A 24,639-nucleotide genomic window follows, 5' to 3' on the forward strand; every position below is an offset into this window, starting at 1 on the left:
AACCCAGGTTAATAGACATCTGGTTGAGACACCAACAGCATCTACTACATGAATGCTTTTTGGATCACTGTTCACATCCCTGAAATCTGTATCAATCTCTGCTTAGGTGTGAACTCTCCTCTCATCTGTTGGCCTCATAGAATCCAAGTCCTGGACCAGCCAGTTTCCTATTCCCCATTCAGCCATTGAAGTAAGTCAAGTCAAGTGGCTACATTTGTAGGATCCCAGATAGTGTGCAGAGGGTGTTGAACACATGCATTATCCCTCCCTGTAGAATATCTTTCTATCCTAGGAACATTTTATTGTTATTTCCTGTTTCCTCCTTTTCTAAAATAAAGGGCTGATCTGGATCATTTCTAAGCCTCATTCCAGTTTAAAAATTCACTTGCCTAACGATTTTGCTGCAGAAGGCAGCTGTTGCACCTGCATTGCCTCTGGGAATGAGTTTCACAAAAACATGGATTAGAAACTAAGTCCAGTGTCATTGATACAAGTCAGGCACTGTTCAAACTGTGAAAAGATTTAGTCCATATAAAGGAGTGCACTTCCACTTGTTCTGACCACGATTCTTTTATCAATAATTGATATTAAATTTACTGGATAATTATGAGGGATGAATTACTTTAAAATATTAGAGAACTGCAGAGTTGATTGCAAATTCCTGCCTCAATGATCTGTGTCATGTGTTTGCCACACAAAAATTCACAGATACTATCATTTCCATTCCCAATATTACAGTGCATCAGCACTTAAATTAAGGGCTTCAGGAAGGTTTCACAATGGCAAAGCAATATATCGTTGAAACTCTGGCAGAAACTGAGGCAAAACTGCAAAAGTATCACTGAAGTGTCCCTATGTGTCTCCCTTTAATCAAGTACAAGCTGATATTGAAAAAAATTCCTGATGGAAATAACTGAAAGTAGGTCTACCCCGACCAGATACTGGCCCTTTGTGTGACTTAAAACAAAGCACCTATTCAGGTTTATAAAACACTGAAAAGTGTCCCCTCTCGCTGGACAACTTACAAAAATGTCATTCCTTCCTTCTGGCTGCAAGGCCTATAAGGAGGCACAAGCCTTGGTATCTGAAGTGCAGACCGGGTTTTAACCCTTACTCACACCTTTTACCTGAGACCTTTGCACAGAGTACATCTTGCATGTCAGTATATAGTGTTCCTGGTTGTAGGTGTCCAATCATTGTGACTTGACCGGTTTTCCATTCTTTGATATGACCTTTCGTATTTGTCATCAATCCTACAAAATTGCTGAGTAGCACCATGTCTGAAGACATGCTGCAGCTCATCTCCATTGATGAGACTGTCCAAGACAAAAATGCCCAAAAAAGAATGTGTTCTGGACACCCTCTCTGTATGTATTCTTCATTCCTTTTTATCATATGAGAAGATTTGCCTTGGAACTTTGGCATTGGACCAAGAGGCCCTCACCATGTTACTGAAGTTCTAGGGTCGCTTATTTGTGTAGGAGCTCTAATGTGGCATTGCCATGCTAATCTATGCAGATCTTTCTGCCTGGGGGTGTTACAATAGTCAAATTGTTAGCACAATATTTGTTCGAATATCTGACATTGAATTATTTTTCTTAAGTTCCTAGAAACATCACTGCAGGAAAAAAGAAAACAACTGATAATTCTTCCCCTACATGGAAATCATTGCAGTGTAATTACATGGTGTTTTTACTTCCATTGTTACAGTGGAGAAAGCCTGGAAGAAAGGAACTCTTTGACTAGTTATATTAATTAAGTCGATAGGATCTACTACACCAGCAGCCCAAGGGTCATTGCTGGAGTTTTTGTTAATCTCTGTCATTACAGTAGTTACACAGGAAAGGGAGTGAGGGAGAAAGGGGTAAAAAGAAACAGGAGATAACATACCTTTGGAGAAATTAATATCAATACTAAATCTTCCTTCCCGGTTTTCTTTATTCCTGACGATATAAATAATGTCTTCTTAAGATGAAAAGTTAAGAAAGCAAATAAATTCCTACAGGCTTAGGTTGAGAACAGTGTTAATTTGTGTGTTCATAAAAAAGAAAGCTTTGGGGCGTTTTGAGGTAAGGTAACTACATTTTGGCAAGAAAATGATACAAGTTCTTTCTGATTGAGGGAAGATTATACCTTCTGTTTGGTTCAGAGAATAGCCAGTAAAGAGATGAGAGCTCGTTACCGTAGGAGACTGTTTAGAAAGTGGAGTGATACTCAGGATTATGTCCTTTGTGTATAGACTCACGGCACCTCCTAGTTAAATTGTTCTTATACCCTCTGCCGAAAGAAGATAGTTCATGAAACTCCACACTTTCTTTCTGAAGTGCTCCCAATAAATTACCATAAACATGAAAGTCACCTTTGATATTTACTAGAAAAATTGATTTTTTTCCTGTAATATTACGAGCCTTCCTCCATCTCCCTACTAAATATGTTTTATTGCATCTTCATTGCACATCTGATTTGTAATTCATCTCATACTCCCTCATTTAGGTCATAGCTATCTGCTGAAGAATAGCAGTCAGCCAGCCTGGAAACATTCTTCCAATAGTAGAAATGGAATATAAAGGTAATTACTTTTCTTGTCCTCTGTAAAATATGTTACTTTTTTAAAGTTTCAGTTATTTAACATTTGAACTAAAGATTTCAAATTATATCATAATAATTCAACAATACACATTGTGTTCATCCACAAGAGACATCTAGCTTTAATTACATAATAATCCAGTAATGAAAAATTTTATTATCTTGAAGAAAAATTAGAGGAAAAAAATGGACTAAATGTAGCAAGTAGTAGAATTATGGAACTACCCAGTGTGTGGTGTGATTAGATGCGTGACAAGCACAAACATGAAAAAATTAAATTGGTCCTGCTGGAGAATTTGAACCTACTAAAATGTCACTAATGGATGTTATATTCCTAGCTAGGTATTCATGGTTTTACCACTTGTTCCCAAAGGCTTCTGTAGGCTTGTAACATTAAGTATTTATTATAGGAAAGAGATGTGTGCTCTTGAAGGACCCTCCTTCCACAAATGACTAGAAAAAACTCCAGCGTTTGGACATAATTATAGCTGTTTTTCTAAGAATTTCATCATTTGCCTCCGTAAGTGAATGTCTGTCTACCTCATTTGCCTGAAAATTGTATTACATAAGCAAGACGGATCATCTGGCTCCCTTGTTGGTCCTAGGGGATATGAACACAGCCCACAAATCTACCAGCAGCTGACTGTCTGGAAAATGTTTACTTATAAATTAGTGTGGGCGATAATTTATTAAGGTAATAAGTGTAGATTACATTTAATGGCTTAGGCATTATGTGTTATGAACACAGTATTTTATGTTTAGTTGAAGCAAACATATATGATTATGAATATGGTACCCAAATGTAACTCAGAAATTGTGAATTAGAAAGTTTAAACGAAGTTAAGCCACGTGTTACAGTGCATCAGCACTTAAATTAAGGGCTTCAGGAAGGTTTCACAATGGCAAAGCAATGTATCATTCATCTATACCCCGTATCAAGATTTGTTTATTTCTTCGATTCTCTTCTCCTTCCCTCATAAACTGACTCGTTCTGTTACTGAAGAAGATGGTTTCTCTCTTGAGAAGCATCCCGGCATTAAAACTTCAGCTTCTGGAGCTGAGGCGAGTAATCTGTCAGCAGGGACACCATGACAGCCTGGGATGACACACAGAGCAAGAGAAAGAAAGAAATGGGTAAACATTAGCAAGAGTCTGTTTAGGGACCTACGGAAGAGGATCCGGGTTGCAGCTTTGAAGGCCTATGGTTGAAATGTGTTTTCCCGAGGAAATGATAAGGGGACGGTTCTGAACTAATATTTATTTTTATTTGGATAAAGGGAGGTCAGGAGGGATCAGGGTGACCCAAATACATACACAAACACCATGCTTATTTAGGCCTCATTCCAGGACTAGTGGGGGAGAGAGCTGAAGTGAGATTCCAAGGTGGTAGCCATGATTGGATTTTCTAGTCATAGTGAAACCTAGGTATTGGCTGGTTTTAGAGAAATAGAATCCCTCCCATCCTTGTGTTTACACTGTGGTTTGGCTACTTGTAACCTAGAATAAATCAGATGTAGAGTAGTTAAGGTAAATCATTTAGGTTAATGAATAATGTCTTTCCGAATCTGGGTCCTCATGAAAGAGTGTTTATAACCAAGAGTACAGCTTCCCATTAGGCTGGCAGCTACAAATGGGAATTTTCACCTTTACTCTTCCCAACTTCCACAAGAATGCCAATAGTAATAAGATCAGAAACAGTGATGACAAATGTTGATTGAGTGCTTGCTATGTACCAGACGAAGTGCCTTATCATGTGTTAGTCGGTTAAGAAGTATTTGCCAGGCACTGTGCTAGGTGCTACGGTGAGGCAGAGAGAACTGTCTGTGCATTATCTCATGTAACGCAACACCCTTCTAAGGCAACTTGTGTTATTATCGCTTATAGATGAGAAACTCGATCCTGGAAACAACACAGAGTACAGAATTGGGTTTGGACCCAGGTTTCTCTGACTCCACGCTTAAGAGGTAGTTTTACTGCCTTTCAGGTACTTGCTCTTGCTTTTTGACCAAGCAAGAGCAGGTCTTGTCTTTCAGATGTGCCCATTGAAAATATTTATTGAAGAGTTACCATGTGCTGGGCCCTGTGCTGACTGCTTTATGTGCATCGTACTATTATGATCCATTCCTACTATGTGAGGTAGGAAGAGATATAAAATACAGATGAGGAAACTGAAGCATAGGTATTTTCCTGAGTGGTGGTAGTAAGGGGTGGATCTGGACTTGCCTGTCCTGGACCTTGACCACCATTTTCATATGAATAAACTGGGCTTAGAGGAGTTATGGTACTTTCCCAAGATCACACAGAGAGCCAGAATATCAACCTGATTTCCAAAGCCTGTGTTCTAGAACCAACCAGTACTCTGTATTGCCTTCAGGCTACAAAAATGTATGGAGCACATATTTAGGGTATTTGTCAGGTACCCTTCTAGGTATAATGAAGGACATTACAGACAAGATCAATGCTCTTATGAAGGAGTTTTCATTATAGGGAGGGGACAGGCAAGAAACAAAAAAGAAAATATCAAGGAGTGATAAATGTCATTAGAAAATAAAAAACAGGATAAAGGAGGCTGGGGAACCATTTAAGAGAGGGTGGCCAGGGAAGATCTTGTTAAAGAATGACATTTAAGTTGAGATCTGAATGGCAAGGAGAAAATAGAAAGGTCAAACACTGGGATAAGAACATGTTCCAGGAAAATATTTTAAGCTTTTTTATGGGTTCCTGGGATCACATCTCAGGTTTGGTTTTGTTTTTAATGGTCACTGCATATGTCAAATTTATTTTCAAATATTAAATCTTAGAAAGTCAGTTAGGAATGGAGTTGCCAGATTTAGTTAGACACATACGTACATATATACATACATAAATAAATAAATAGGCATTTCAGATAAACAATAATTTTTCTTAAACTATAAATATGTTCCAAATATTGCATGGGACACGTCTATACTAAACAATTATTTATTGTTTATTTGAAACTCCAGTTTAGCTGGGTATCCTGTATTTTATCTGGCACCCCTAACTTGGAGAGAAGAGACGATAAAATACTATGAACTACGTTCGCAATAGTGTTGTGTATCTAAGGGTCATCACGATAGCAGTGCTTTGAAGTGGCAGATTTTTTGCAGGATCCCTTTAGGTTACTTCAGCTCCACAGTAAAATTTGTAGGCAGAGGAAGAAACCCACCTGACTCTTCATGAGTCCTACAGCCTTAGTAATTATTGAAAAATACAAAAGGTAACTTTGTGGGAAGGAGAGCATGCATGTCCGTGTGTGTGTGTGTGTGTGTGTGTGTGTGTGTGTGTGTGTGTGTGTGTTTTAAACAAAGGGATCAAAAGGCCTGTGCCCTATGGAGAGAATGATGTGATTACTGGAGTGTTCTGAACAGCACTGCTGGAAATCGCCCAGCAGGAAGGCCTTAAAAAGCTACTGTGAGTGCTGAAAGAGTATACTTTTGCTTTAAAAATATTATATGCTTTTAGAACAAGCCCTTCACCTTATTTAGTTATTACATTAGTCATTATGGGCACCTCAGAACTTGAGGATAGATTGTATCTTTCCTTCCTTCTTCTATCCTGATTGTAAATGAAATTGTGTATGTGGAAATCATTCTCTAGAGAGTAGTGCTATCCAATAGGACTTTCTGCCATGATGGAAATGTTCTATGTCTGTGCTGTCCAATACAAATAGTGTAGCCACCAGCCATATGTGGCTTTTGAGCACTTAAAATGTGGTTAGTATGTCTGAGGAATTGAATCTTATATTTTATTATCTTTTAATTAGCTTAAGTCTAAATTTAGGGACTACCCTGGCGGTGCAGTGGTTAAGACTCCACGCTTCCACTGCAGGGGGCGCCGGTTCGATCCCTGGTCAGGGAACCAAGATCACACATGCTGCACGGCACAGCCAAAAAAAAAAAAATTAAATACCCACATGCGCCTCGTGGCTACTGTATTGGATAGGGAAATTCTAGAGGAAAACAAGTATTGTGCCTTTAGAACATCCCAGAAGACTCTATCACAGCAATGCTGAGCCTAAATGCCATTCTAAATAAGCTGTCTAAGAATAATTTCTTTGCCTATGAAATAGAAATTTAGACTAGGCAATCTCTAAGGTCTCATCCCTCGAAAATGCCATGCTTCTATGAATTGTACAGGCTATGTGGGGACTGCACAGTGTTCATTTTTTTATCTCCAGTGCCTGCCAGAGGGCCTGGCACACAGTAGATGTTCAGTATATGATTGCTGAAATGAACTTAATTCAATGGGACTGCCAAATCATCTGGCTCAGAGACATAAAGAGGACAGCATGTGTGTCACCAACCCCCTTCCAGAATCCAAGTCAGGTCTCACTAGTCAGTTATGCCACTCTTTCCTTCCAAGACCACAGGCAGGCTTAGAACCTTCTGAACATAGGACTCTAAGTAGCCTGTTAATGAGATTGAGGACCTAAGAATTAAAATCACTTGCCATCTATATGGCTTGATCTGATTATTTTATATGTGAGGAAACTGGGACCCAGAGAGGTAACACTTATGCAATATGACACAGCTGACAGTTGTGACATCAAAGACAGTTATAGAATTCAAGTCTCCTCACTCCCAGTCGAGTATTCTTTCTATTTTAGATTCTCTACTTTCATTTTAATATGACTATGCCTCTTGTTTTCTTTAAAATATATTTTCCCATTAAGGAAAGGAAGATGGGAGATGGAGAGATGGTGGTAGGACTTAGATGGTGGAAAGTGGGTGGGCATAACATTTCACTGTGTGTATGTATAATATATACACTCCAAACATTTCAATTATGTGAATGCATTAAGTACTTAATTTTTTAAGTAAATTCAATTGAAAGTTGTGCATAATAAGCTCTTTAAAAATTCACATGTGAAGAGACTCTTCATAAATGATATTTTAGAAAGCTTACTTTTAGTTTCCCCCTCTGAATTTCAACAAAGGACCTATTTTAACAGATTTGGGTTAAAAAAATGTATCTTTGTAACTTCAGTCATCCTCTGATAAAGAATAGAGCCTGAGGCCTATGTTTCTTCCTGAGGTATATGGGTTGGAGAGTTCACATTTCTTTTTTCGTCATCTGGATCTTTGCTCCTCAAAATGTGGTCCACAGGACAGCAGCATCTGCATTACCTGGTTGCTTGTTAGAAATGCTGAATCTTGGGCCCCATCTCAGACCAAATCCAAATCTGCACTTTAACAAGATCCCTAGGTGATTCAAATAGACATTAAAGCTTCAGAGGCACTGGTCTAAATGACATGACAATTGCCATTTTGGCCAAAGTTAGTGTCCTGAGGTGGCAAGCTGGAAGGTACAGTCAAACAAACAAACAAACAAAATCATCCCTCTTGTTAGATATGACAACTTTAGGCCTGCTACACAACTTTTCATTGCAAAGGGAGTCGTGATTGGCTTCCAGTCAGCTATAGTAGAGCTCAAATCTCTGCTGGTCACTGCATTAGATCAACAGTGAAGATGATGGTGGTGATGATAATTATAATAACAACATTTACAGTGCATTAGATAACATACTAAATGTTTTACATGCATTATTTAATGCTCACGATAACCCTATCTATATCCATTTATAGATTACATAAATAATTAGCAGATAGTCCTTTCCAGCTTGTTTTTATCTACTCCGTATACTGAAAGCTATAAACTACATTTCCCAGACTCCCTTGTAGCTGGGGTGCAGGCATGCCACTCAGCTGCATCTTGCAGCCATAAGTGAACAACATGCAGTGGAAGCCACCTCTGGGAGATTGGATCTTCTGGTTCATATGCAGGTGGGGGAAACTATAATGGACTATCTGGCATTTAGTTTCCAGGGCATTAGGTACCACTATGGGTGCCCGTGTCAGTGGTGTTTTGGTTACAAAACAACCACAGTGTTGCTGGGCAATTTTCCTGCCTGTGTTGTTTCTGAATATGTGGTATACAAGAAGGATTCGCTGCACCCTCTTTCCCCAGAGATTCTGGGAGGTGCCTAATATCTTTTAGCAAATTCCTTTTTATTTCTCTACCTGAAGGGGACTCTATTGTTTGCCAGTAAGACCCTGGCTGGTATAGTAATTGAGATCAGTTCAATCGCTAAAAGATGGTGGTACTAAATTAGGGCACTGGAGTATTCCGTTTTCCAGAAAAGACAATGGTGTTTGGGATATTGTAAAGCAGAGATGTGAGGTTAATATTTCCTAGAATAGTGGTGATGAAGATGAAACTAGTGGCATTTTGTTAAAGGGACCAATAATTTTTAAGATTAGTCTTGCTGCAATTTTGGAAATGTTCTATGCCTAAAAACAAACGTGTCTGTGGGGCTAAAGCCAATAGAGAACCAAAACAATTATCTAGGCAAGGAATGAAAAAAAGAAAGGGAGGAGAAAGGAAATAAGATTTCTTTGAATGCCCACTTTGTGCCAGGCACTGAATTAGGGGCTTCTATAAACATTAACAAGGGGATTTTTAAATTATTGTATAAGAATTATACAACTTATCATGGTTGGCAGGCAATGGTGGCTCGTGCTCACACTGATCAAGAACAGTAAGAATTTTGACTAAAATAGATATATTTCGATGGGGGTCAGTTTTACTCCATTGAAAATATACTATAAATGCTTTAAGCAATAATAATCTATTATGAACTTTCTGAAAAACAAGTAGATGCCACCTGAGCAAGTAATGTATGTGGGTAATCCCAGCTGCTTATTATTTACCAACAGGCATGAATGACCAAGTAGGAGGCCACACAGAGAATTCCCTCTCCTCCAGTCACCATTTCTTGCTTACCATGATTGTCCACTTTCTGTTTTCGGCCTCTGGGAATACAAGTGATCGTGGAGAATAAAACACTTCATCGTCCACTTCTTCTGGCTTTCTGGGCAAGCAGTGTAAAAATGTCCAGTCTGAAGCAGCAACTTTAGCCATCTAAAGAAGAGATGGGGTTAAGACTGTGTTTTGACTCTTATATGTGGCTATCACATTTGTCTTCTTCACAGTCAGAGTCTCTGACTCTGACCCGGGGTCAAAGGTCAATGCAAAGAGAGAGATAAAGGGGCACAGTGAGGGTTTAAGCTCAAGGCACCCATCGGAAATGTATATGGTACTTTCAACTTATGGAACTTTCTAGTCATTTTTTTTGATTTGGGAGATCACCACTCCAAATTAAACCACTAACTCAGTTTTCTGGTACTCTGTCTAGTGAGTTGATGGACACTTGAGTAAGGAACTCTACTAGGGTAATATGTGGCTGATAGCAAAAGTCACCAGTTACACCCCAATGTATTTTAAAGGTTGCGTTTACGTGACAGTGTTATATTTTTAGCTTATCTCAAAATTATGGTCTTTAGCACTTGAAGCATACTTCATTACTAGTTAAAACAATTTTGAAAAAGAGCTCTGAGATAGGAGTGCATTAAACAGGATTATGGGCACTATGCACTAGGTGGTTCATTCTTCATGCAAATGTCCTAGTAATTTTAATTTTCTCTAACAGTTAATTCCTGAAAATTACATTTTCCCATCCATTTTCATCATTCACTTACAGATTCAAAACTACATTCCCTCGTAAATTATTACCTCAAAATTACTGCCTTTGTACTAAATTTTTTTTGGTTTTGTTAAAAAAACAATAGAAAATAGGCAAAGGATAATATGATATAATATGAAAGAATATTATAGTTTATAGAAAAAGATATAGAAATGGCCAATAAACATGAAAAGATGTTTAACTTCATTAGTAATCAGAGAAATACAAATTTTAAAAAGCATGAGATACAGATTTTTAAAAGTCAAAAATGTAAATTGCAACTAAGAACGGAGAGAGTGTGGAGGGATTATAAATTGTCAATCCTTTTTGGATGGGCAGTTTAGCAGCATTTCTCATATTTTCAAAAGTATATACCACTTCACGCAGAAATTCTTCTCCCTAGAAGGAGGATTCTATTCTCTAGTAATACCTGCACAAAGAAATATATATAAAATGATCTTCATTGCAGCATTGTCTGTAATTGGAAATAGCCTAATTTTTCAACAGGAAACATTTTAGGTAAAATATGTTCCACTCATACTTTGGAATTCTATGCAGCCATTAAAAAGAATGAAAAATATCTGAATGAATGGACAAGAAAATCTAAGATTTGTTAGGTGGAAAAAATAAGTCACAATTATATGTCTAATCTACCATTTATGATAAATCATTAGGGGTGGAGGGGTGTGTGTGTGTGTGTGTGTGTGTGTGTGTGTGTGTGTGTGTGTGTGTGTGTGTGTGTGTGTTTGTAGGACTATGTAAATACACAGAAAAGGTCTGCAAAGAGACACAAAGGGCAAAGAATTCTGATGCGTCCACCATTGTGAGAGGGAAAAGCTTGCTTCTCTCTGCTGCCTGGGTTTCAATTCCTTCATCCCAGACAAAAGTGTCTTTCCAAAGGACAGAGCTAATCTTCAGGAGGAGAGAAATCACTGGGGGATACAGTCAGTGAGTCCTTTATAGGGAATGAAGGGACAGTCTGTTCTCCCCAAAGTGAATGAGTGAGTAGATGATTCTGGCCTTTATGAATGGAATTAATGAACCTTAAGAGAGGCATCAGTTTGTACCTTCATTGTAACCTGGTAACCCTGGAAAGCCTGGAGCCGCTTTTTCTTCTCCTCTTCTTGCCCCATACTTATCCAAGTGTCTGTAATTAATACATTGCCTCCACGAGCCGCTTCCAATGGATCGTTCATCAGTGACAGCTTGGTACCATTCTGGCATACACGAGCAAGCCGGTTAAAGAACTTCACAGGACAGGGAAAGACAGTTACACCTTTACATATAAGGAGCATACCTCCTTGGTATACTGCTCTGCCAACTTGGTTATGCTGGGATCAGGCTCATAACCCTGCAGGGGGAAGAATGAACTGTGATTTAGATAGTTTTCTTATAAATGCCTTCTTATACATGCATTATTTTCCTTTCAACAATATCCCTGCTCTCCTTCCTGTTTTTGCTCTAAGTTGTAGCTCAACCATGTTCAGTAGAATATGATGTTGACATCTAGAATTTCAAACCTTAATGGTGCTTTGGGGGAATTTAAAAAGGTAATCAATTGCCCCATTTGTCTTTTATTATCTTTGACCTCTTTCGTCATAAAGACAAATGGGGTGTGGTGCTTTCCAGCACTCGGTAGCACCTTTTCTTGTCCTCTAATAGTTTAAGAGGATTATATACGTAATTCTACAACTTAATGCATTTTTGTTGCAGAGTCTTTCCACAAGCTCTTTTTTTTTTAATGCTATTTTTGTCTGAAATGGTTTTTCCCACCCACGCCACGTGGATAATGCTTTCGGGTCGCAGCTCAAATGTTTCCTCCTCAGAGAAACCTTCCCTCACCACGTGAGCTAAATACTCAGAGCCCACATGCACACATCTTACTCTTGTGCGCTCACCGGCCAGGATTCTGTGTGCAGGGAGCTTGCTTTGAAATGGCCTTTGCACAGCAAGTATACAGTTTTTGCTGAAATATATTCGTTTGGGTTGGTTTGGTGAGGGCAGGGTCGGGACTTGGGTGAGGCAAGCGCTCACTGTCAGGCGTGCAAACACAAATTTTGCACCCTGGGTACCTCACTTGCTCAGTCTGGTCTGAACCCTAGGTGGGGGACGACACTGTGGGAACAGCTAAAGTCCCCCAAGCTATTCCAGACCCCACAGGTAACCCCTCTGCCTCCATCCACACCCTCCAATCTGCTCTATACGCAGCAGAAAGAATTGTTTTATCCGAAGCCTTCAATGTTTACTACTTGTTTCTTAAGTCGAAGCCGATTAAGAGTATCAAGGCTCCCCGCCGACATCTCCTGCTTCTGTCTCTTTTAATTTTGCTCAACATCTTGCTGCAGGAAAGCCAATCTCATTGTCATCCTTGTACACGTCTTGCCCTTTTCTGCCATCCCAGCCTTTCACCCTTGCACACCTCCCCCTTTGTCCCCTTCCGGGCGTCTTCATTGAAACATGTCAGCTCCTCCTTTATCAAAACTCTAGGCCTGCCTCACCTCTGGACCCTCCATGTGGAAGGCTTGTCAGTCCAAACACCATAATTATTCTCATCATCCTCCATCCTTCTTGTTTTTCTGAATTCTTAGAATTTATTTTTGACTCGGTTTTATAAATTCTCAGTAGGACATTGCGATGGGTGCTGTGATGTGTCACCCAGATCCCCCTTCATGAATAAAAGACTTACTGTCCCAGCTGCTGCATGTGCGCCGGAAGATGGCTTTCAGCTGTCAGCCCTCTTCGGGCACTGCCTCAGCTGCACAGAAGCCGACTCACCCAGGGTCACGTACCCTTCCAAGGCCACCTGCATCCAGTGACTGATTGACAGGAGGACATAAAAACCTGACTCCATCCTCCCAACTTGGGACAGCCCTAAATGGCCATCTCAGATCTAGAATTCTCCATAAGGTCGGCTGAGTTTGCTCTTGGGCCTGCATCGCAGTTCGGTTTCTCCCTCTGCACTCCTGCTTCCTTCGCCTCCCTTATCAAGGGCACGGTGTCATAAACATCCTGCACCTCCTGCATGCCAAACTCTCAGAATCTGCTTCCCAGGAAACTCGACCCACAACAGGCATGTTCAGATGTATTCATTTGAAATTGTGTTTATTTGCACATAATTATCTATAATAGTTCCTTCTCTCATTAAAAAATTCTTGAGGAAAGAAACTATCAGATGACGATGATACCTGCAGACATTTTAGCAGCTTTCTCATCCTCAAATAGCCATAAATTCTGGAGCGTTGTTTCCTGAAATTTGGGGAAGGTAATTAATTTAGTAAGGCTTGCTAATTTAGTAACTAATGTTGTGACCATTCATACTGGTAAACATAAATGCAGAGGCTTGGCTATTACCCCATGTACCTCCTGCCCTGAAAATTTAGCTCTCCCTTTGGAAAGCAGGTTTTATACTCCCTAAGTATAATCATTCTTAGAGAAGGAATCAATAAGCACTTAGAGAACCAACAGAGAGGTTTGGAAATTAGAAAATCACCCAACCTTGCATGCGCTGGGCCATGACTGAGAATACAAAGAGGAATTCTTTACTCACAGCTCAGCTTTCAATACTAAATCACTCATTGGCTTTTACATAAATCTTAAAACCAGACGAAGAAGGTGATTAACAGACCCAGTTCAGTCTAAATATTCACTTAGAACAATGTTAAAATCATTACCATCAATAGTTTATGGAACAATTTTACAATCAAGGACAAAATTATGTTTTCTTGAATATGTAAGTTATTGGTTGCAGAATGGAGAAATAGATTAACTATGGCCTTGGAAACTTTTCAGTGCTTCTTAAGTTTACACTAAGTCTCCTAGCTTTATCTTTAAAGGAAATAGGTCTACTTATAAATTGATGGAAAAACTTCTACACTTCAGACTTTACAGAAGACTTTTTAAAACTGTTACTCCCACCAAAATTTAACCAGGTTTTAGTACTCTTTATCATTTAAATGAGTTTCTGCATAAGAACAATACTGAAATTACTCTGTAATATTGGGATTTTTTCCTTTGATGTTAATAAAACATCTTTGACATGCAATAAAATGTTTAAATCATGTATTTCTCCAACAGAATAAAACCTTTCCAAAAACACCTTATAGCAGGGAACAACTATTGTCAACGTATGTTTTATCTGTAAAACCCAAATGCAGTAAGAGTTTGCATTAATATAAAGCCCTTCTTCAAGCTAGATTTGTAGTGAGAGTGTGCTAACTCTCCCCATAAAATGAAGAACTACCTTATTCACACGTCAGATCCGAGCCTTTATTCCAGTTCATGCTGAATGAAAGGATTATCTATCTGTTGTAAGGGTTAGCTCTCTGCATCCCCAAAGTTTACTATAATAGGGTGGCTTCCAATATATGCTGCTGCCTATGCCTTGACATTTCTTCTGTGGCAAGTGTATTAGGTAGAATAGTGTCCTCCAAAAATTCCTTCCCCACCAGAACCTCAGAATGTGACCTTTTTTAGAAGTAGGGTTTTTGCAGATGTAATTAGTTAAAAGGAGGTCATACTGGATTAGTGTTGGCCTAAATTTAATATGACTGCTATCCTCATAAGAAGAGGAACATTTGGACAAGAAACACAGACATAAAGGGAAGAAGATGGAGGCAGAGATTGGAGTGATGCCGCCACAAGCCAAGGAATGCCTGGGGCGACCAGCAGTAGGAAGAGACAAGGACGGATCATCCCCTAGAGGCTTTGGAGGGGCTGTGGCCTTGCCAGCACCTTGACTTTGGACTTCTAGTCTCCAGAGCTGTGGGATAATACATTTCTGTTGTTTTAAGCCACCCAGTAGGAATTTGTTATGGCAGTCCTGGGAAACTAAGGCAGCAGGTGCATTGACTCAAACCGGTTCAGCAAGAACACTAGAGAAAAGCATTTTGTTTTGTCTTATTTGTTTTATTTGGTTTTGGCAGGATGCAGCAATGCTAGTGCTCTACCCAGATGCCCTCAGAGGACCCCGTTTTCCATCTTTTGCCCCCTCTCCCCATTTCAGTGTGCTTTTAACACCTTACAGTCACAGCTCTTCTTCAGAAGATGGCCCACTGGCCACCGACTGCTTTTCCTGCCAAACGTGCCAGGGGATTCACCACCCTACCTCCCACGCTGCCCTTGGCCAATGACTGGATTCCAAGGATAACAGCCCATCTTCCTTGCCTTGGGTTGGGACAATTCTGGGGTATAAGCTACACTCCAGAGCTCACTTGTTGGATCAGGCTGAAGCCCCCTTCTGTGGGACAGTGCCTGACATGGCACTTGGGTGACCAAATAACCCTAGCTTGCCTGGGACCCTCCCAGTTTTAGCACTGATAGTCCCATGTCCCCAGAAAGCCCTGGGTCCCTCTTAAACTCAAGAAGCAGAAGCAAGGAGGAATTTTTAGGCCTCACATATTCACCTCTGAATGTCTTCGCTTATCAGAGTGAACCACAGCAGTGACTACTGAGATAACAGCAAACACATGTTCGGTCAGAAACACTGGTGGACAATTTTGTGAATCATCATCCCTTAATGAGAAGATCAGTTCTGTCTTTTACTTCGTTTCTGAAATGGCTTCTATTTAGGGGAGCTTTCCCCTCAAAAGACTCCTGATAGGAAATTGTAACTAATGAGAAACATAATGGTGAAAAGAATTCAGTAGAGAGGGGGTATGTAAAAGGTTCGGTGGAGATCCTTCAGGACTGATTTGTGTATGAGTCTCTTGTAGAATTAGTTTTTATCCTCTAAAAGGCCTACTTATTTTGTATGAGGCTGGGAATATCTTTTTTTTTAAGTTTTATTGAAGTATAGTTGATTTACAATGTTGTGTTAATTTCAGCTGTACAGCAAAGTGACTCAGTTATACATATATAGATACATTCTTTTTCATATTCTTTTACCTTATAGTTTATCACAGGATATTGAATATAGTTCCCTGTGCTATACAGTAGGACCTTGTTGTTTATCCATCCTGTATATAATAGTTTGCATCTGTTAATCCCAAACTCGAGGCTGGGAGTATCTTAACATAGGGCTTCTCCTAGGGGGATCTGCACTTTTTTATTTTGGTGTATTTATTTACGGACTTAATATGAAGGTAGAACATTTACATGTTAAGAAATTCAAACCACATAAAAGGATATGCTGTGGAAATAAAGTCTCCCTCCTACCTCTATCCTTGAATCTCCCAGTTTCACTTCTCACAGACAACAATTATTACCAGTTTCTCGTGTATCATAAAGGGTTACTTTGGACCTATAAAAGAAGTCACGCTTCCCATACATCCTGTGAGAGATTAATAGCAGGGTAGGAAGTAAGTGGGGGTAGCTTCACAGCCAGGACTCAGATTTAAAAGGCTGAAGGGCCCCTGGATTTGAGTTTTGAAACACTAAGCTGGTGTACATGCCATTGCTGTGTCCTTCACATTAGAGTGAATTTTTTTTTTTTTTTTTTTTTTTTTTTACCGAATCGTAGTACTCAAAAAATGACAGCATCTTCCCCATGCCTTTTGGGATTTCTACGCTGTCTGGATTTCATTACTTTCTTCAGCCTTTGTGGTAGCAATGCACAAGAATGCCAGTCATCATAATGGCTGGTTTCAGGGTACTCAAAGGGATAATTCAGACATGCTTTTAACACAGACTTACAGGGTGAAAGGCATCAGGCAAGACTATCTCTTTTTGTAGAGATGGGAAATTGGAAACTCAAGAGGCCGGGTAGCTATAATAGTAGGGCTAGTAACATAACCTAAACTTTGTGGCCTCACCTGTCCTCTCCTTGAATGGAAGAGAGGTTTGTCTTTCACTAGGTAATTGCATCTGGGAATGATTTCAAAGGGGGTTAGTTTCGAGGCAGAAAGTTTCCCTACCTTTGGAGTAGCCACCTGAAGGTGCATCCCGAATTTCGCTGCACTCATCATGATGGAGTGCAGGATGTTATTCCCATCCCCAATCCAGCTGAGGGTAAGTCCTTTCAGAGAGCCGTAGTGTTCCTGAAAGGCAAGGGATGGAGGAGATTACATCTGGGAGGAAATCCACTCATGTGAAACAGTTATTAGGGTTACAATAAAGGAAACAATCTACATCTCAATTTTAAATGGTTTCTTGGAAAGAATAAGCTACTAATTTTTTTTTTCATTATACAGAGCAATTCAATAACGTGAAGGTACAATCACAAAAAAATAGCAATATGTCCTAATATCTTAAGCCAAGACATCATATGAACTCATATGGAGACTCATTTTCATATATTTCAAATCTGAATCTTTGTTGTATTTATTCTTTCATTCAACAAATTGAGAACCATCAATGTCCAGACACTGTCCTTGGCCCTGGAGATATAACAATGAACAAAGGAGACAAAAGTCACTGCCCTTATGAATCTTACACTTGCTGGTATAAGAAAGGGGAAATACAATGCACCTAGAACAGTGCAGCATGGTAGTTGAGTAAGTTCCCGTTTATATAAAGTTTAAAAACCATTAATACATTTGGTTCTTTATAGATATTGACATGTACAGTTAAAGTATAAAAACATGCTTGGAAATTATAAATACAAACACCAGGATAAAAATTTCTTTGCGGGGTTCGAGGAAATGGACTTCAACTCTTACCTGTAACATTTTATTTAAAAACAACAAAAAATTCTAAAGTAAGATTTGGCAAAACTGTATAATGGGCACATGGATATTTGTTTTACTTTCCTTGAAGTGTCTGTAGGTTTCGTATATCTTATATGTTTATATATTTATAAAGATAAGATTTTAAAAACAGAAAGGCTAACTAATTTGAAGATCACAGAACTACTGGGTGGCTAAGCTTGGATGTAAATCCAGGTTCATCTGATTTAGATTCCACGCCCTTAATAAGCTGCTATGTATTCATTCGGCTCCTATGAGAATTTCCTTTATGAAGGCATTGCACCAGGTCCTGTAGGGGACAATATGATGAGTAGAACATTTCACTATACCTGATGAATGTATAATCTAGTAATGATAAAGCCCCAAGGGGAAGCATTAATTATCTGACGTATATGTAAAGCCACAAATACAAACAGCCACTTGGTATCTAACATCATTGTGTCATCCTCTCTGCATTAATCTTACCTTCATCACCAAAGAGTTTCATTTTGAGTTTAACCTCACATGTACATGTGTGTAGCTTATTCAAATGAGGAGGAAGATAGACCTACCTATCCAGTTTGCCCTGTCTCCCCAGAATAGTCCATAGACGCAGAAACCATGGTTGTTAGGATTCCCAGTGGCAAGACTCTGTGGATTGGCTGCGGCAAACCCAATGGGATGAATCTTTCAAAGTTATTCAAGTTTTTAATTTGAAGGAACATGGCTAAATTTGAGCCCCAATTCTATAAATTCTGCATGCTCTTAACTCCAATCTTAAGCAATTTATTAAAATGATAGAAAATGGCCTCCTTCTCAGAAAGTCATTTAGTAATTGACCATTTTGAATGTTCAAAGCACACTCCACCAGTCTTCACTGCCAAGTCACAGAGCCTGATATATATGGATTACATAACGATTCTTCTATTTTCTGTGCTCCAGCATTCCCTGTTCATCCACTGTGTTAAATATGGCACCAGAAGAGCAAAGGTTTGAGAACAGAAGTATCTATAATCTGTTTTTAGCAATGCCCTGTCTTCCTTGGATATCTAGTTGTACACATATGCCATAATTCTTTGCCAAGATATTATTTGAAAACAAAACACCAATACCACAATTTAAATGCTTCCGTTTAGAGCTGGTAAGGAATTATTGATTCTGCTCTTGTGTGAGGCAAAGAAATAAGCCAACCTGGAGAGTGAGGTAATCAGCCAGGATCTGGATAGGATGGTACAAATCTGACAGCCCATTGATGATTGGGATGGATGCTTCTTTAGCCAGGATGTCCAGATCTGATTGTTTATACACTCGCGCCAACACTGCATCTGTCATGCTAGACAACACACTGTGACAAACCAAGAAAAAATCATCTAAGTTGATTATGCTTAATAATTCCTTCTAAATATAGGGTCTTAGACAGTAATAAGAAATGCTAATACATTAGAATTTTTACTGTTACAACTACCTATCAACATGACGGATTTAAAAGCTAATAATAAACATGTAATCATTCCAGAAGCCAGATGTTGTTCCACTGATGTCTTAGCCAATGACCGCTGATTTTACTATTTTTTACGGAGATAAGAAACCAATTGTGAGCCTAGCAGTTGTGATAATGAATTATAATTGATATATGGCAGTTGGTAAAGTTAAAAGAGACAAGACCAGGGGCTTCCCTGGTGGCACAGTGGTTGAGAGTCCGCCTGCCGATGCAGGGGACACGGGTTCGTGCCCCGGTCCGGGAGGATCCCACATGCCGCGGGGCGGCTGGGCCCGTGAGCCACGGCCGCTGAGCCTGCGCGTCCGGAGCCTGTGCTCCGCAACGGGAGAGGCCACAACGGTGAGGGGCCCGCGTACCGCAAAAAAAAAAGAGAGACAAGACCAAAAACAAGATATACAGAGAAAAATTAATGAACTGGATTGCGGCATTTTGTGAGGGGGACATCATCTCACAAATATACACTTTCACTATAAAATTGAAGGTAGCAGTGTGGCAGCCGAAGACGTGCATACAAAGGTTGTTTTGCAAGAGAGAACCTTCTGGGAGGAGTGCTATTAGCTGACAGCCCCCAGCTGCTGCACCTTTGGAGTCTGCTGCCCCATTGCTGCTGAGGCCACACCCTCCCCAGGCTGTTCCCACCAAGGACAGAGCACAGGAGGGCCCCAGAGCTGGGCCATTCTGCCTGACACGGGACATCTCTGATGGGCAGCAAAGATGGATATAACTATTCTCATTTTATAGCTGAAGGACCGGAGACAAAGAGAAGTTTAGTAACTTGCCCCAGATCACACAGCTAAGTAAGTTGGAGGAGCTCATATTCAAACCAAAGTCAGTTTAACTCAAAAGACCACGTTCTTACCATTACAACACGTTGCCTCAAATTTGCAGATGATAAAAACCTGGAATGAGAAACTGGGATCCAGATTTTAAGCTCTCTATATGTCAGAGTGATGGTGGTCCCTCAGCTAAAGCTTCAGCCTTACAAAAATAACAGGGATGGCCTTTTGTTTAAAATCTTGGTTTCTTCTTATTTAAAGGGAAACCCCACAGCAGAGGCTTCTAACCATTTTAAGGAACTCTTTTTAATGGCAAAAAAAAAAAATTGGAAAGCCTCCCATAATAGTAGTTATATTAAATATATAGAGTCATTATTATAAGGTATCCAGTTAGCCTTTGTAATTTTGGTTGTGTAACTTACTAGCTGTGTGACCTTGGACATGTTATTTAATTTCTCTATGACTTAGTTTCTTCATCTGTAAAACCATAATAACAATATCTATCCCATTGCGTTATTGTGAGGACTCATGAGATAACCTATATAAGGTGCATATGCCTTGTTCATATGTATGCCTTGTTCATAGTTCATAAGTATGCCTTGTTCATAGTAGAAGATCAAAAAGTAATAGATGATATTACCATGTCAAAAGCAAATGTATAAAAACTAGAGCTAGTATTTAGTAAGGATTTCATAGATTTGTATTTTAATCATCATATATTTGGAAAATTAGTCCTTCTTATATATCTGAGGCATATTATTTACTCAGTCTGTAGAAAACTTTTGCTGCTTATAAAATTCAATGACCACTAAAAAAATTCCTTGCTCCCAGGGATTAGAGAATCAAAGATTGAAAACCATATTCCTGTAACAATATTTTCTAGACTCAGGGTTTTTTTCAAATTTTCACAGATTTCTCATACCCATAGTTCCCAGATTTTCAGATTTCATGGATCAGCAAAATTTCTAAAAACATATGGAGATCAACATATGATTCCCAACTTTTTGTTTAGAAGATTAAGGGCATGAGAAACAAGCAGATAAACACATATAATATGTTAATATCTTCATTTAGTAAGAGAGGACATTTTAACAACAAAAAAGGTGTGAATGACCTAATCTCAGAAATGATCCTTGAATTAATTTAGCTTTTTGAAATTCACTATATTGTCTTTATTTTTTTTATTTTACAACTTCTGATGAAAACTTCCCATGGCAGGGCATCAGTGGAGGGGTCAAAATTTGGAAACCAGTGCTCTGAACTGTCTAAGCACATTGTACATTGTAGTTTGAAAGAGGTGAATAAAAGAGCCGCTTTAGAGTTTCTCTTGTAAAACAGGTGACGTTTGATGGTTGACTAAGACCGGGGTTTTCAATTTTTGCTGCATATGAAAGTCACCTGGAGAATTTTTAAAACTCTGGAGGCCCAGGCCATAATCTCTATCAATTTCATCAGGAAAATAGAATCTCTAGAGGTACGACCTAGAGATCAACATTTTAAAAAACTTTCCAGAAAATTCCAGTGTGCAGCCAAGGTTGAGAACCAAAGCTAGAACCTCACTCCTCAAATCAACAGTATCAGCATCACCCGGGAGCTTATTAGAACTGCAGAATCACAGGCCCCACCCAGATTTACTCAATCAGAATCTGTATTTTGACAAGGTTTCCAGGTGATTAATTTGCATATTAAAGTTTGAGACTCCTAATAAAGTGAAAATTGATGCCACCGTATTTTTGAAAGTATCATCCATTCTTTTCTTCAAAACCTAACCAGCCCCCCTCCCCTCCCCCGCAAACATCACGAGATCAAGAGATGGCAGCCCACAAAGACAAAGGACTTTGTCCACAGTCTCGTTGGCAAGGAGTGCTTTCTAGTTCAATTGAAAGAAAAAGGCATCTCAAATCCTGAAAAATGAATAATTTACTCCCTTCCATTAAGGCCCGCATCTTTACAGTAACCAGCTAGCCTGACCTATCTGGTGTCCTAAGGCAGTGGGTCCCAAACTTGGGTGTATATCAGAACTAAGTGAATAACTAATAAACAACAGAGGTCCAAGCTCCTGAAATAGGGTAGACTGGGTCTTTGTACTTTTACCAAGTTTCCCAAATAACTCAGATAACCTTCCAAAATTTGAGAACCACTGTCCTTAGACATAGGCTATTATGTTAAAAGAATTTTAGATCTTCTCCCCTTTTTTCAAAATCACAATACAGATTCCCTTCACCATACAGATATACTGATGTTTCATACTACAGAATGCAGGCTTTTAACTCCACCTTGAGAAAGTTATTTAGATGCCGGTAGATATCCCAATAAGATCTATAATTATAATCAATTTCCTATTTCAGAAGAATTGGTTAATTTTATGATACCTAAAATCCTATGAGAGAGAGACAGGTAGAGGGGTGTTTGACCCCAAAGGATTTCTTTAAATATGCATCACTTCCTACAGTGTGTAGAGACAGAATAAAAAAAAAATCTGGATTAACCATTACAGTTGACTTTCTGGAATCTCCCAGTCAGAAAAACAGATCTGACTTCAGTTGTAGCCTCTCAAATAATTTTAGGGAGCTAGGACCATGGGCTGCCAACCTCTTATGGTTTTTATGAACTTTATGATGTGTTGTTAAGTTTTGCTACGTATGTCACAGATAAATGTTATCAACCTCATAGATGAGAAAACCAAGGATTTTGAAAGCCTTGAAGTAATTAGAGCAAGGTTAGGAAAGAATAAAAAAGGATGAGGCTGAAAGAGGGAGACACTAGGAGAGCAACTGGAGAAGTCAATGCCCGATACACTTGAGTTTTTCAAGAATATTGAAAAAGGGCAGTTGTCGTCATTCCCTCCCTTGAACAATCCCAAGAGCTCTGGAACAAAGCAGCCAAAAGGCAAGCATGCATTTACTTGCCCTGTTTATAATGTGGAGTTGGTAACCCTGGAACCTCTATGGTATAATCTCATGGAATAGTGACTGGTCTGCTTTACTGAGGTTGCCCAACACCTCCTAGAACAGAGGTTCTTGACCTTGGCTGCACATTAGTATCACCTATGAAGCTGTAGAAACCCTGTTGCCATATTCTGCCCTTTGGAAGTTTAAATTAGAAGCTATGGTGGGGGAGTCACATCAATATTTTTTTATAATTGCTTTACATACTTTATAAGATTTAATCATCATGATAATTTTAAAGGTTAAATATACATACTTTTTTTTTTTACATATACATGTATCTATTCTTTTTCAAATTCTTTTCCCATTTAGGTTGTTACATAATATTGAGCAGAGTTCCCTGTGCTATACCCAGTAGGTCCTTGTTGGTTATCCATTTTAAATATAGCAGTGTGTACATGTCAATCCCAGACTCCCTAACTATCCCTCCCCACCACCCTTCCCCGCTGGTAACCGTAACTTCATTCTCTAAGTCCGTGAGTCTGTTTCTGTTTTGTAAATAAGTTCATTTGTAACATTTTTTTTAGATTCTGCTTATGTGATAGCATACGATATTTCTCTTTCTCTGTCTGACTTACTTCACTCAGTATGATAATCTCTAGGTCTATCCATGTTGCTGCAAATGGCATTAGTTCATTCTTTTTAATGGCTTAGTAATATTCCATTGTATATATGTACCACATCTTCTTTATCCATTCATCTATCGATGGATATACTTAGGTTGCTTACATGTCCTGGCTATTGCAAACAGTGCTGCAATGAACATTGGGGTGCGTGTATCCTTTCAGACCATGTTTTTCTCTGGATATATGCCCAGGAGTGGGGTTGCAGGATCATATGGTAGCTCTTTTTTAGTTTTTAAGGAACCTCCATACTGTTCTCCACAGTGGCTGTACCAATTTATATTCCCACCAACAGTGTAGGAGGGTTCCCTTCTCTCCACATCCTCTCCAGCATTTATTGTTTGTGGATTTTTTGATGATGGCCATTCTGACTGGTGTGAGGTGATATCTCTTTGTAGTTTTGATTTGCATTTCTCTAATAATTAGCGATCACATCAATATTTTTAAAGCTCCCCAGGTTATCCCAATCTGAAGACAAGGCTGAGAAGTATTATCCTAGAAAATAGAGTGAGGAGGTGGGAGGAGAGTGGGATACTCTGCTGCTGGGTGGAACAATAGATCAGTGTAGAGGAGGAAAGTCTTAGTAGTTGCTGAAATCTCATACTATAGGAAAAGTGAGGGATAACAACACGATACGCTGTACTGGAAAGAACAAGATTTCATACACTTATAAAAGAAGCACAGTTGACCCGTGAACGATGTGGATTTGAACTGCACAGGTCTACCTAAACGTGGATATATTTCAATAGTAAATACTACAGTACTACATGGTCCATGGTTGGTTGAATCCATGGACGCTGAGGAACTGCAGTTACGGAGGGTAGACTGTAAGTTATATGTGGATTAACCCCTGTGTTGTTCAAGGGTCAACTGTATTTTCCTTTCAGCTCAGTCACTACCAAGAGCAGTCCTGTGGCAGCAGCAGTAGCTATAATCTTCTCTCCCCTCAACACTTGTAAGCATCCCTAGTGCCCAAATTTTGGTCTTAATATTGTTCTATACCTTAAAAGGGAAACAGAAACTATTAGAGGATAGTTAATTCCATGTCCTTGGGCAGGATA

General features: G+C 39.2%; 2 protein-coding genes across 4 annotated transcripts in view; one reads left to right on the forward strand and one right to left on the reverse strand.

Moving 5' to 3' along the window:
• The window catches only part of RPGR (retinitis pigmentosa GTPase regulator), a 274,383-nt gene that overhangs the window by 117,676 nt on the left and 132,068 nt on the right, over positions 1-24,639 (forward strand). The window contains exons 3-4 of one of the 3 annotated variants that reach the window (XR_010939801.1): positions 107-190; positions 2,494-2,569. The exons of 1 other annotated variant lie outside the window; for it this stretch is intronic. The gene's annotated coding sequence lies outside the window, so the exon portion shown is untranslated. The remainder of the gene's footprint in view (positions 1-106; positions 191-2,493; positions 2,570-24,639) is intronic. One more of the 3 variants, XR_010939800.1, reaches the window with a different exon arrangement.
• The window catches only part of OTC (ornithine transcarbamylase), a 56,603-nt gene continuing 34,643 nt past the window's right edge, over positions 2,680-24,639 (reverse strand). The window contains exons 5-10 of the mRNA XM_067722588.1: positions 18,922-19,075; positions 16,981-17,103; positions 11,427-11,480; positions 11,197-11,346; positions 9,391-9,528; positions 2,680-3,682 (exon numbers count right to left, since the gene is read on the reverse strand). Of these exons, the coding sequence (XP_067578689.1) occupies positions 3,623-3,682; positions 9,391-9,528; positions 11,197-11,346; positions 11,427-11,480; positions 16,981-17,103; positions 18,922-19,075 (679 nt within the window). The 3' untranslated portion in view covers positions 2,680-3,622. The remainder of the gene's footprint in view (positions 3,683-9,390; positions 9,529-11,196; positions 11,347-11,426; positions 11,481-16,980; positions 17,104-18,921; positions 19,076-24,639) is intronic.

This window comes from Pseudorca crassidens, chromosome X (genome assembly GCF_039906515.1).
Source record: "Pseudorca crassidens isolate mPseCra1 chromosome X, mPseCra1.hap1, whole genome shotgun sequence".
In the NCBI taxonomy this organism is placed as follows: Eukaryota; Metazoa; Chordata; class Mammalia; order Artiodactyla; family Delphinidae; genus Pseudorca; species Pseudorca crassidens.